The 13,430-nt window shown below is 38.3% G+C and overlaps 1 protein-coding gene across 2 annotated transcripts in view; it reads left to right on the forward strand.

Annotated features, from left to right (window-relative positions):
- Nucleotides 1-13,430, forward strand: part of GPC3 (glypican 3) — a 742,965-nt gene that overhangs the window by 41,542 nt on the left and 687,993 nt on the right. For both annotated transcript variants that reach the window (XM_074278656.1, XM_074278655.1), the window contains one exon: nucleotides 10,759-10,920. In XM_074278656.1, the coding sequence (XP_074134757.1) occupies nucleotides 10,812-10,920 (109 nt within the window). In that variant the 5' untranslated portion in view covers nucleotides 10,759-10,811. The remainder of the gene's footprint in view (nucleotides 1-10,758; nucleotides 10,921-13,430) is intronic.

The raw sequence follows: 13,430 nt of genomic DNA on the forward strand, positions 1-13,430 counted from the left end.
TCCTCTAGGGGCACGGACTCTTGTGTTTTTTCTGGGTATCCCTAGAAAGGAGCACAGTGCTAGGTAGTTGAATCTATCCTATCCTATCCTATCCTAAAATTTGAACTTTAGCAAGTCTCTGACATGCTTCAGGCAGATAACCTGTTGGATTCACTTTCACAACAAAAGTTGAAGACTTACCATGTGTAAGACCAAATTTTTCTTGTTGTGGGAGATAGGAAGATAAATAAGGAACGTGGTACCTGCCCTCAGGAAGCTTACCATCTGCCAAGAACTTGCTTATGGTTTACTCCAAGGGCATGTCTCTTGGGAGACCTGAAAATCTTTTTTTTCCATGAAGGGGAATAAAGCTGGTCTTTAAGTAGCACAGGGTCCATGTGCTCCCTTGAACAAAATTAGGAATCTCTAGAGTACTGTTGATTAAAAATTTATCTTCCTGACAGTGCTTTCCCAGTTCAGCCCGTGTTTTCTAGTGCCTTCACTTCTGTGGCTGTTGATGTCACTAGGCTAAAGTTACTGTTTAGATGCCTTCAGAGTTCATCCCCTTTCCTCTCTCCCTCCTAATAACTCTGAAACCTTTGCCATAAATCATCAAAAGGCAAGATGGTCTATATAGTGGTGACACTACTCCCTAAATCATTTCCATTCGACTCTAGGACACATTGTATGTGTATGTAAATCAAAGGTTTACTTTACTTCTGTAAATTTTGGTTTAAAAAGAGTTTGTTTCTCACTGGGGAAAAAAAAAGCCTCTGACGTAAATTCAGTGATGTGGGTAGGGCAGGGTTTTGGGGTAAGAGGAATGAATCAATAAATTGGCAGGGATTAAATGCCATGTGAACAGTTCTTAACTGCCTCTGAACAATTTTTTTCTTCCATCTATCTTTGGCTCTTTTGGGGTTGAGATAATTGTTCTTCTCCACAGTTTAGTTAAGCCTTTAGAACCTCAGCAAAATAGTTCTAGTTTTCCAATGCCCGTCTTTTTTCTTAAAGTGGGGAATAATGACACATTGGGAGTACCAAGTCTTGCTTGTGAATTCTATCTATGACTCCCTAATCCAGAGAACCTTCTCACTGCAGGGTCAAACTCTTTCATGATAAATGATGGAAATGTCACCTTCATCTCTTTTCTTTTAGACGATTTCTCCTACCAGCGAGCATCACTTCTCCTACAGATTTCTAAAGACAGCAGTTTCTTTCATCTGCCTCCTGTCTTGGTTAGTGAGAAATTAATGAGCATGTAGGATTTGATTTAGATAATGATTAATTAGGAGAGAAGTGCTGTATTCTAATAGGAAGTCACTGCTAGATGTTAAAGAAATTAGTTAATATTTTTGGATGGCAAATTGACTTGTCCTCAGTTTCAAAATACCTTTTAAAACACCTGATTTATCATTGACTTCATTAGTGCAGCAACCTGCACTTAATCCTTTGGGCAGTTTTAATAGGCATTGATTATTTTCTGTGCATGTCATGAAGTAACCTGTTATAGATATTGTTAATTCCTTTGCTTAATATTACTTTAATGATAATGATACATTATTATTTTTAGCATAATGTATTTTTGTTAGCCAAAAAAAAATCTACTGTTCAGAAAATAGACCTTGGCAATGGAAATGTGTCAAATCATCTTTTTTTATATTAAAGGAAAAGGTTTTCATTTTCAGTGTTATTGAGTCTTAACGATTCATTCTCTCCTGTTATTTGAATGTATTTGATCCCTCCTAGGAAACTATAAGAATCGAGATCTGCATGAACATTTCTTCTATTCTTAAATGTATTTTCTAGTGTCATTTTTGACAATTTGTAGTCATTAGATAAAATTACAGTCTAATAAGATAGGCTAACATATAGATTATAATAATAGTAATTATAGAAATGGGGTTGGAAGTGACATTGAGAGGCTATCTAATATAGTTCTAATTTCAGGCTATCAGACTAATCTTCCTCATACATGGTAGGTATTTTTTTTTAAAAGCATGTAACTTTCATTCAAAAAGTTGCAGCAACTCCCTATTTCTTATCAATCAGTTCAAGTTCAGTTGTTGCTTAGTCATGTCTGACTCTTTGTGACCCTCTGGAACATCCATGGAGTTTTCTTGGTAAAGATCCTGGAGGGGTTTGCCATTTTCTTCTCTGTGTCTTCATTTTATAGTTGAGGAAACTGAAGCAAACAGGTTTAAGTGACTTGCCTAGGTTCACACACCTAGTGTCTGAGGTCAGATAGGAATTCAGATCTTCCTGATGCCAGGTCCTTCACTCTATCCGCTGCAGTGCACCTAGCTGGCCAAGTCCAGACTTCACCCAGGCTCTCATAATTAGGCTCCACTTAAGTGATCTAACTTTAGTTTCCACTATGTCTCAACTTATTCCCTCTACAGAGAGACCATTCAATGATTTGATAAACATTTATTATATGATCTAGAGAAATTGGTCTGGCGTGAACTGTTCTGAAACCAGTAACAGGTCATGCCAGATTGGCTTTATTTCCTTTTAGACAGAGTCAATAGATTACAGAGTTCCTAGATCAATGGATTTTTGTAGGCACAGTTTCCCTAGCTTTCTGCAAGACATTTGATGAAATCTGTTATGTCAACTTTGTGAAGGAATTGGAGAGATGAGAATAGACACTTGTATAGTTTGGAGGATTCAGAGTTGGTTGAGTGATCAAACCTAAATAATTGCTCATTGAAATCTTAGGCTGTCTTGAGAATAATGGTATCTAGAACAAGGAAGGTGATAGTCCTCTTCTAAATATACATGTACTGCCCAGTAAGACCACATCTGGAAATCTGTTTTCAGTTGTTGAAGTCACAACTTTGGAGGACCTGGGAGAATATCCACAGCAGGGCAGCCTGAATGGTGAAGAGCTAAGCCAGTGGTGACTATGCTATATAAGCTTTAGCTCAGTGAACCTCAGGATCTTTAGCCTGGGGACTCAAAGGTTACAGAAGGGGAAGAAATGATCATAAAATGATTTGAAAAGCTGTTGCATGGAAGAAGGATTAGGCTTGTTCTCTTTGGCTCCAAAGGACATTATTAAGTGTGTGGGTCCTGTAAAACTTTGTGCTGAGTCTTCTCTTTCTGTGTTCTCTCCCTTTACTAATCTTACACGTTCCCATAGATTCAGTTATTTTTATATCCAAGCCTACTCTCTCATCAACTACCTGAAAGACATTTCTTCCCAGCTATGTTGTGAGCCTCTCAAATTCAATATGTCCAAAGCACCTTCCCTCAACCACCTCTCACACTCTTCTTTCCTCCATATGTTTGTTTCTGTTGAAGCTACCACTGTGCTCCCTGACTTTCTGGTTTGTGGCCTTAGTGACATCTTTGACATCCTTTCTTCTCCCTCAGTTCTGCATATTCAATCAGTTACTAATCCCTGTCAGTTCTAGCTCAGGGATAAGTCTTGGCATTTGTTCCCTCTTCTCCACTTACACAGTTCAGGCCTTCGTTCTCTTACCTGGATTGATGTGATCCTAAAATCACAACATTTAGGAAACATTGCTTCCTAAATGGCAATTCTGTCTCTAATCTCTTCCATTTCTAATTCGTCCTTCACTTAGGCACAAAAAAATCATATTCCTGATACATGGGTTTGACTTTATTGCTCTCCTACTCCAAAGCCTATGGGACAAAAAGCGAATGCATTAGCCCAGGATTTAATGTCCTCTACAGTCTGGTTCCAATCTACCTATCCAGCCTTCTTTTTTTTCCCCTTTCAAGTCAAATTTTACTCTATCTGAATTAAATTCTAGTTGTGGAAGGACTTCTATACTATCTCCCATGTCTGAAGCATACTTCTTCATCTCTACTGTTTGGCCCTATATTATTTCAAGGGTCATTTCAAGGGCTACCTTTTTTTTTTCATGAAGCTTTCTTTACCTTGTATCATCCTTCTTTGTAAATTTGTCCTATCGCCTCTAGTAGAATGTAAGCTCCTCAAGGGCCGTGACAATAGGTCCTTTTTCATTTTTGGATCAGTGTTAAGCATGACTTGTATGTCTTTGAAATTTACTAAATGTTTACTTAGTTTTCTTAGGTTTTACTTTCTTGCTTTAGCAAGAATCTATTTTTTATTTGCCCTACTTCTTTCTTTTTATGTCATCTCTATTTGTAAGTAGGCTCCTTTCACAATGCTTTGCTTAATTCATCGGCTTTTCTTCCTCTCCTCTACACTAAGCAAGTACATGTTAATCTTGTATTCTTATGATGGATTCACCATGTCCTGGCATTCTTTTCCTGGAGTGTTTTCAACATGTTCATTGATTTATTTTCTCTCTCTCTCTCTTTCTTCTCTTTCTTTCTTTCTTTCTTTCTTTCTTTCTTTCTTTCTTTCTTTCTTTCTTTCTTTCTTTCTTTCTTTCTTTCTTTCTTTCTTTCTTTCTTTCTTTCTTTCTTTCTTTCTTTCTTTCTTTCTTTCTTTCTTTCTCTCTCTCTCTCTCTTCCCTTTCTTTCTTTCTCTCTCTCTCTTCCCTTTCTTTCTTTCTCTCTCTCTCTTCCCTTTCTTTCTTTCTTTCTTTCTTTCTTTCTTTCTTTTTTTCTTTCTTTCTTTCTTTCTTTCTTTCTTTCTTTCTTTCTTTCTTTCTTTCTTTCTTTCTCTTTCTCTCTTTCTTTCTCTTTCTTTCTTTCTTTCTTTCTTTCTTTCTTTCTTTCTTTCTTTCTTTCTTTCTTTCTTTCTTTCTTTCTTTCTTTCTTTCTTTCTTTCTTTCTTTCTTTCTTTCTTTCTTTCTTTCTTTCTTTCTTTCTTTCTTTCTTTCTTTCTTTCTTTCTTTCTTTCTTTCTTTCTTTCTTTCTTTCTTTCTTTCTTTCTTTCTATTTCTTAAAACAAAGATATTGAGGAGTGTCACTTTTTTTTTTTTTCTTGATTATTTTTTTTTAAAAAAACCCTTAAAACAAAGATATTGAGGAGTGTCAATTATTTTCCCCCCTATGAATATAATAAAGTTATACTTTCCACAAAAAATCGTGTTTACAATGTTTGGGGGTTTTGTTTTTGTAAAAAATTATTTCATTTTTTTCTTGAATTGGCAGGGATAGTGAGATGATGGGATTTCTATAAGCTTAGAGTAAAGAAGTTATGAAATGCTTTAATATTTCTTTCTGAATTACTATATTAATATTAAATGAAGTTACTTATTTGACTACTCAGGAAGTAACCCACCTGTATGATATAGAAGTAAGAATAGATTAGGATTCAAGAAGCCTTTATCTATGTTTTTTGCTATGCTTTTTATGCTCTATATGACTTAAGGAATATTTCTTACTTTGTACCTTAGTTTCTCCCTCGTAAAGTGAGATCTATTAGGCTGTCTTTACAGTAAGTAGAATGAGGCATTATTGGAAGTAGAAGAGAGTACAGATATATGGGAGTCTCAACTGCATTGTATAGGGACTTATACACCTTTCCTGAAGCTTAGTGTATTTGCCAGTTGGATAGCAAGATGTGAAAGTATCTGGTAGGAACTAGTAGAAAATTGTGTTTATTTCTGTGTGTGTACTTCTGCATGTGCCCAATCAAAGTTATTTTTTTTTTTGCATTTAATAGTATTTTATTTTTCCAAATACATGCAAAGAAAGTTTTCAACATTCATGTTAGCAAAACTTTATGTTCCAAATTTTTCTCCCTTTCTCCCCAACCTTTTCCCTCTCCCATATAGCGACATGGTTAAACATGTGCAATTCTTCCTAAACATATTTCTATATTCATTATACTCCAGAAGAAAAATCAGATGAAAAGGGGAAAAACACAGAAAAAAGCAAACAATAACAAAAAGATGAGAATTCTATGCTGTGATCCACGCTCAGTTCCCACAGGCCTCTCTCTGGATTGCAGATGGCTCCTTCCATCACAGGTTTATGGGAATTGACTTGAATCATCTCACTGTTGAAAAGAGCCAAGTTTATCACAGTTGATCATCACATAATCTTATTGCCGTGTACAATGATCTTCTGGTTCTGCTCACTTCACTCAGAATCAGTTCATGTAACTCTCTCCAGGCCTCTGAAATCATCATCCTGCTGGTCTTTTCTTATAGAACAATAATATTCCATAACCTTCATACACCATACCTTATTCAGCCATTCTCCAATTGATGAGCATCTACTCAGTTTCCAATTTCTAGCCACTACAGAAAGGGCTGCCACAAACATTTTCTTCCTTTATGATCTCTTTGGGATATAAGCCCAGAAGAGACATTGGTAGATCAAAGGGTATGCACAGTTCCAGATTGCCCTTACAGAATGCCAACCAACATTATTTTAGATCTAATGAGGACCATAGGCTTAGAAGTATAAGAGATTTCTGAGTTCATCTAGCTCAACTTTGTTTTCCATATGAAATCGCTGAGGCTCAAGGAAGTGAAGTGGCTTGCTCAAGGCCACGATGGAAGCTATTAAGTAGCACAGTCAGCATTTGAATCCTGGTCCTCTGTTTGCAGCTTCACCTTTTTCTTTTTTGGCCCAATAAACTTAGCATTCATTCCCTTTCATCAGGACTTCTTGAAATATCATTAAACTTTGCAAGTTTATGCAGTAAGACCTTAGTGAGCTATGGTTTTCTTTCCCTGTAGAGAATCATAAAGTTTTTGTGTTTAGAGCACATTTAAAATAAGCTTGAAGCTTGTATAGAAGAGAGTTTAAATTTGATTTCGTATAAATGTCACTGTCTCTAAACCCCAAATGGTATTTTGGCTTCACCCTCTTACAGAGTGCTCGGTTAGATTTAGTGACAACTAGCCCCTCTCCTTTTCTTGGCAGCGGCTTCCTCCAAGGTAGCTGAATAAATAGGAGAACCCTTTGAGGCAGTACCCCTGATTGAGGACTCTTGTCATCTGAGCCAAAGCAAGAGGAATTTGATTTCTGACTTCAAAAAGTAAAACCTGTCAAAATCTATTTAGAGCAAAGATAACTGAAACAATTGCTCCTACTTACACAGGGGCTGCTTTAATGCCCTTGGTAGAGCAGGCATAAATGTATTGCTTCGTAAATGTTATTGCATGAAGTCATTAAAAAGTATCCCCAAGTAGTAGTTGTCAGGAAGGAGTACCCCATTATTCCATTAATCCCAAAGAAGTCATGGCCTCTTTTCCCTGTATTTTTCATTACATTAGATGAGTTGTTCCCATTTTATGGAAGCAGAAATTGAAGCCCAGAGAGATTGAATGGGCTGTGGTCATATAGTAAGAAGTAGGAAGAACCTGGAATTGGGCCACGGCATCTCAGTTTTGGAAGAGTCTTTGAAGGCCATCTAGGCCAACCTGTACCTGAACAAGGAGTACCCCTATAATAGCTACAAAAAGTGACCATCCCACCTTTGTTTGAACTCCTCCAGGGAGGTGGCAGAACTACTACTCCCAGAAATTGCCTGTTACATTTTAAGGTAGTTCTACTTGTTAGGAAGTCTGTCTTTCTCTCTCCCCTATCCACCCTATCCCTATCCCATCCTTGGTCTGCATCCTTGTCTGCTTTCCTATTTCATTGGGCTCTCTGTCCAATTCTCCTTTATCCTAGATCTCTTAATTTTAATACTCTATCTTCTTGTGCTAACAGAAATTCAATTCAAGCCATGGCTATCCTATTCAAATACTTGTTTTCCATTCATGCCCCTTGATAATACAGTGCTAGGAGGAAGATAGTATTCATGTCTAGAATGTGGCTCCCGTGTATGTATTTAGGGCACTACGTCTTTTCAACCCCCCAGGTTATTTTTAAGTGCCTATTTTATAAAAGACACTGCTGGGGATGTAAAGACACAGATGAAATAGTGCTTGCCCATAAGGAGCTTACAGTCTCTCTTATAAATTCTAAGATAGTCTGTTTTTCCCCCTTCTCCTACCCCTTACAATTCCTATAATTTCTATTTCAGATTCCTACTACTTTCCTCCAGAATAATAGTTACTGTTGTTATTCCTTCAATCTCTTAAAAGATAAAATACCTAAGGCAAGCCAAGAAATTATTAGCTGCTCTGCTGTTGGCAAAGAATCAATTGTTTTGATAATTGATATTTTCTATCATTGTAATGTAATGCTTCTATTCCAGACTTGTGATTTGTTTCTTGAACTTCTCGCATATATAGTTTCTGTCTTCTCAGGTGGTCTGTAGTATATTTTTATGCCAGTATTGCCTTTATTTTGAGCTCCATTAATGCTTATTCAGAACTTTTTCTTTCATCAAGTTTCCTGTCAGTGATTCCTGAATTTTCTCATGACTGTGTCTTTTTAATATGCTATATTAATGCATCCTACCACCATCCTGTGTTCTTCCTTTTAAATAAGGGATGCCATTCCATAATTATAGTCTAGCAAGAGTCCTTTCCCACTGAGCCTCAGTGATGATGTTGTTCATTCGTTTCATTTGTATCCAGCCCTTGATGACCCTGTTTGAGTTTGTTTGCCATTTCCATCTACAGATGATTTTCCAGGTGAGGAAACCAAGGCATATAGGGTGAAATGACTTGCCTAGGGTTACTCAGCTTTTAAGTGCCTGAGACCAGATTTGAGCTCCCATAAGTGATAAATATTTGAGGTCAGATTCACTTCTTTACATCCCTGTCATCTATACGTCACTTCTCTGTGTGGTCCAGGTTTTGTGGCACCAATTCAAGAGCACTCTTCTCTCTAACATATTGCCTCTGTCCCTAGAAATGAGATGCTTTGGTAAAAGCACGTTTTTGGGAAGTGAGGGTTTAAGGATATCTCTTTCTAAAGTGTTTGTGTTCTCTTTTTTTTTTGCCGTATATATGATGCAGTAACCATAGTTAAATTTGAATTTGCTGCCTAAAGATTTTGCAGAGCCTTGAAATCATCACTTTGCACATAACCTTTTCATTGTGCAGGCCTGAAGATGCCAAAAAGTATAGAAAATGGTGTTAAGCATTCAATGCTTGCTGGGCATCCGTGCTCAAATCAGGAGCAAGAGAAATGGAGAGGGGACCAGGGTAAGAATCAGAGGGACAGAGCTCTACTCTTTACCACCTTGATGTCCTCAGGAAATAATAGTAATAACAATAATAATGGCTAAGTAGTGCTTTGAAGTTGATAAATTGATCTTTATTGACTATCTCACCTGACCTTCACAACAGCTAAAGTAAAAGTGGTGATAATAATATTAATATTAGATAATAGCTCTAATTTTTATAGTGTTTGGGGTACTTGAGATGTTATTAACCTCATTTTAAAAATGAGAAAATTGAAGTTCATTGTGACTCTCCCTAAGTCTTCCTGGGCTTCATTGTCTCCATCTGTAAAATGAACTGAGCAATAGAATCATAAAATCATAGATTTAATCCTGCAAGGGACCTTCAAGGCCATTTAATTCAACTTCCTAATTTTATAGATAAGGAAATTGAGGCTCAACGATAGTGGCTTGCCCAAGGTCATATTAGTAAATGAGGAAAATCTGAACATGGGCCCTCTTGACTCGAGGAGGCATAAAGGCACCATTATCCACCTTGCCAGGCTTCCTGCTTGAGCCAGTTGGCTTAGATAGTCTCTAAAGTTCTCTTTTCATCTTTTAAATCCTTTGATCCCCATGACCTTTTGGGTTGGGGGGGAGTCTAAGCAAGAGGGACAAAATCACTGAGGTTGGTTTGTTTCCTAGTGGTTTGTGCCATTAGCCTGAGGGTGTTGTACAGCAAATGAAGATCTCTGGTTATCTAAGCTTTCTAGTAATTGAGGTTTTACTGTAATTCACCATTGACAGCATCCACCTTCTTTCTAACCGATAAACTTAACAGTAGAGCTGAAGGCACATTTGTGCCTATGGGATAAAGAGAGAAATCATCATGTTTTACAGTTGTGAGGTGACCCAATTCTTCAAGGTGCATTAATCAACAAGCATTTATAGAGCATCTCTCATGTTCCTAGTCCTGTGCCAGGCACAGTGGGACATAGGAAAGGAACAGCAAAGGCAAGAAGTTGAGATTTCCTTTATTAAACATTTGTATCAGAAAAACTGTGAGGACTAAGGATGAAACTACTTTTTAAAAAACTCATACCAATTAAGATGTTACTATTTTTTTTGATATACTTCAGTATTAGAAATATGAGTCTAAATACAGCATATAAAAGGCAATTAGTTTAACGTTAGTTACTTAAAATGAATGAGTAATAAAGATAAATGAGAAACATCAAGGACTAGATACTAATGAATTTGAAAATTGAAGAAATATTTATTAAATACCCTCTGTCTGCAAAGCAATATATTGGCCACTGGGGAGATGCAAGATTTAGATAAGGATGGGAAGAAGAAAATAATCCATGAAGGCCTTTTTATGTTCTGGGTACTATGCTAAGAACTTTACAAACATTAGTTCATTTTACCCTCTCAACAATTGTGGAAAAGAGGTGCTACTATTTACCCCAATTGAAAGTTAAGGAAACAGGCAGAAGGTTAAGTGACTTGCTCACTTGAGTATCTGATTCTGAATTTGAATTCACTTCAGCCTGATTTCAGGTCTAGTGCTCTATCTACTGTGTCATCTGACTTCCTCTAATAAAAGGTCCCTCCATTCATGAGGGAATAATGCAGAACTATAGGACAATATACACTATTTCATGATAAGTGTATAATTGAGATACATAACAGTGTGCCAATAGAGTCCAATGGAGAAAGTTGTTGCTTCGTGTGTAATTCAGGAAGGCGCTTCCTGGATGAAGTGGCACTTCCCTAAAGGCGTCAGTGACTAGGGATGTTTGGCTTCTCTTATGTGGCCCACAGCCTACTAAAACCCACCCAAAACTTGTTTCTTTCAGGTTCAGATTTGCAAGTTTGTGTTTCCAAGGGTCCGACATGTTGTTCACGGAAGATGGAAGAGAAGTATCAAATGTTGGCTCGCTTGAATATGGAACAGCTTCTTCAGTCTGCAAGTGTGGAGCTCAAGTTTGTGATTATTCAGAATGCTGCGGTGTTCCAAGGTGAGTAGTCGGGCTGGGGAGCCAGGTGACTTCATCTTTTGGCCATTTAAATGCTAGCACTGTGTGTGTGTGTGTGTGTGTGTGTGTGTGTGTGTGTGTGTGTGTGTGCGCGCGCACGCATAGCAGAAGCAGCACCTTTATCTGCCTTAGCCGCTAATGTTAAGGTCTTCTGCTGAAGTGTCCTCATGATGGCTCAGACACACTTCCAGTCAAGATTTGCCTAAATTTTAGAAAAGCCGAGTGTTATCAAAGCTCATGGTCCAGATGTTCTCTGCTTGGCTGGGAAGTATTCACTAATCTCAGGAGGATTAACTGAATGGCAAGGAGGGTGAGGAAGGCTTTTCTCTTTCACTTTTTTTCCCTTTTATTTTGCTTTCTTCCTTCTTTCTATGTAGAGTCTCTTAAGAAGCGAGGCCGCATGATGTAGTGGCTGGTAATCAGTGGCCTTGGCATCAGGATAGACTTGAGATAATACTCTGAGATATTTAGCTGGGTAATTCAGAGCAGATCTTTTAACCTCTCTTTGTTCCAGACAGTTTTCCAAAACTATCAAATGGGCAAATTGCTTATCTCCATTGAGAGAGGGAATTCCCAACCTAGGAATTTCCCCACTCCACTGGGGATTTAAGATGGGAAAAGTAACTCAGACCTCTAATTTCAGTCTGGAATGAGATTGTCCTGCTTCCTGGAGGTGGTTTTTGGATAGTCTTTATTTAACATACAGCTATTCTCATTTACAAAGTGAGAAAACTTGGCTCGTTGGACCCATTCTTTCTTCTTTGGAACTTGGCATCCTGCAAGTCTCTGTTCTTAGTAGCTGCCAAATGTTCTAATTTCGATCTCCATGTTCTCCTGTCCGGCCCTTTGTTACTGCTCACATGGCCCCACTTGGGGTTGGACTCCAGTTTCCTGTTACCTGTCCTATTGCTGTAACCTTCTGCTGGTCTCCCCACCCTAAGTCTCTCTCCATTCCAGTCCATCCACTGCTTAGCTCTCCAAGTGTTTTTCCTACACTGCACATGTGACCACCTTATTCCCTTACATGATAAATTCCAATCTTTTCTTATTGCCTCTAGGACAGAATATAAACTCGGAGCATTTCTGGCCTGTCATTAAAGCCTGGCCCCAGACTAATTTACCAGCCTCATTATCCCTTACTCCTTTCACCACATACTATAATCCAGCCAAATTGGCCTAGCTCCATGTTCCACCTCCATACCTCCATTGGCTGTCCCCTAGGCCTGGAACTTACTCTTTCATCATCTCTGCCTCTTCCTCTCCCTTGTTTCCTTCAAAACAGCTCAAGCACTACCCTCTCCATAAAGCCTTTCTTTCCTAATCCTCTCTTAGGATACTACATGGTATTTATTTTGTTTGTGTACTGTATATGCATAAATCTGTATTTCTTGTCTTCCCTCAGTAGAATGTAAGCTTTTTGAAGGCGGGGGCTGTTTAGTTTTTGTCCAGGTCACCAGTACCTAGCGTGACACCTGGCACATAGTATTTTCTTAACAAGTGCCTTTTGAATGAATGAATCATTGCCCGGGTATGACTGATAAAGGAGTGGGTGCCCCATCCCTAAAGGGCAGCTGAGTATGGAGTCTTTCTTGCCTCAGAACCACTCATGAATCTGTCTATACATTTGCCTCAGTTAACATACATGTGGAAAGGTCCAGGATTACCATGAGTGCAAAAATCCAGATAATCCCCATGATACACTAGTAATGAGTTAATGCAAGACTTGATGGGAAGGCAAAGTTGGTGTTTGTTGAATTGAATCTGATGATTCTCCTGTGGAAGATTTAGAGGAAGACACAGATGGGAATCAGTCAACATGAAAAATCATAGATGGGCTGCAATCTGTCCCACTGGAGCCCAACTGGGTTGATGAGATTATGTACCTGTTGAAGTATAAGTATTCAGAAAGGTCCTGGATCAGTTTTAAAAAAACTGGATCACTTCTACTGATGTGGTCAAGAAGCAGAGGGGTTGGAAATGATGGGAAAATGGGATAGGTTTGAAGAGGGAAGAAAAGGTTGAGCCAAATTATCTTCTGCCTCAGGGATACCTTTTGGTTGAATTCTTCTACATGTAGTTGGTTCATTTATAAACTGTATGGTCCTTCAAAAGTTCTCTTATTCTTCTGCTTGGTTGGGGAGAGCAGGCACAGTGTTTCCTGGAGGGTTTTTTTTTTTTTTTTGGTGTGTGTGTGTGCGTGTGCATGTGTGTGCGTGTGTGTGTGTGCATGTGTGTGTGTGTGTGTGTGTGTGTGTGTGTGTGTGTGTGTGTGTAGAAAAAAGTTGAAGATTGCCTTTCATCTGATTTTGGTAGTGGGATGTAGTAGAAAGGACCCTGCACCTGGGCTGGGACTACCAGGGTTGGAATCCCAGCTTTGCCATTTTCTACTCATGTGACTTTGGCAATGTCAGCTTATTTACTCAGGTGTCAGTTTCTTCATCTGTAACATGGAGCTCAGTCCCTTCCATCTCTAACATTTTCTGCTTGCTGAC

The sequence above is a fragment of the Sminthopsis crassicaudata genome, chromosome X (genome assembly GCF_048593235.1).
Source record: "Sminthopsis crassicaudata isolate SCR6 chromosome X, ASM4859323v1, whole genome shotgun sequence".
NCBI lineage: Eukaryota > Metazoa > Chordata > Mammalia > Dasyuromorphia > Dasyuridae > Sminthopsis > Sminthopsis crassicaudata.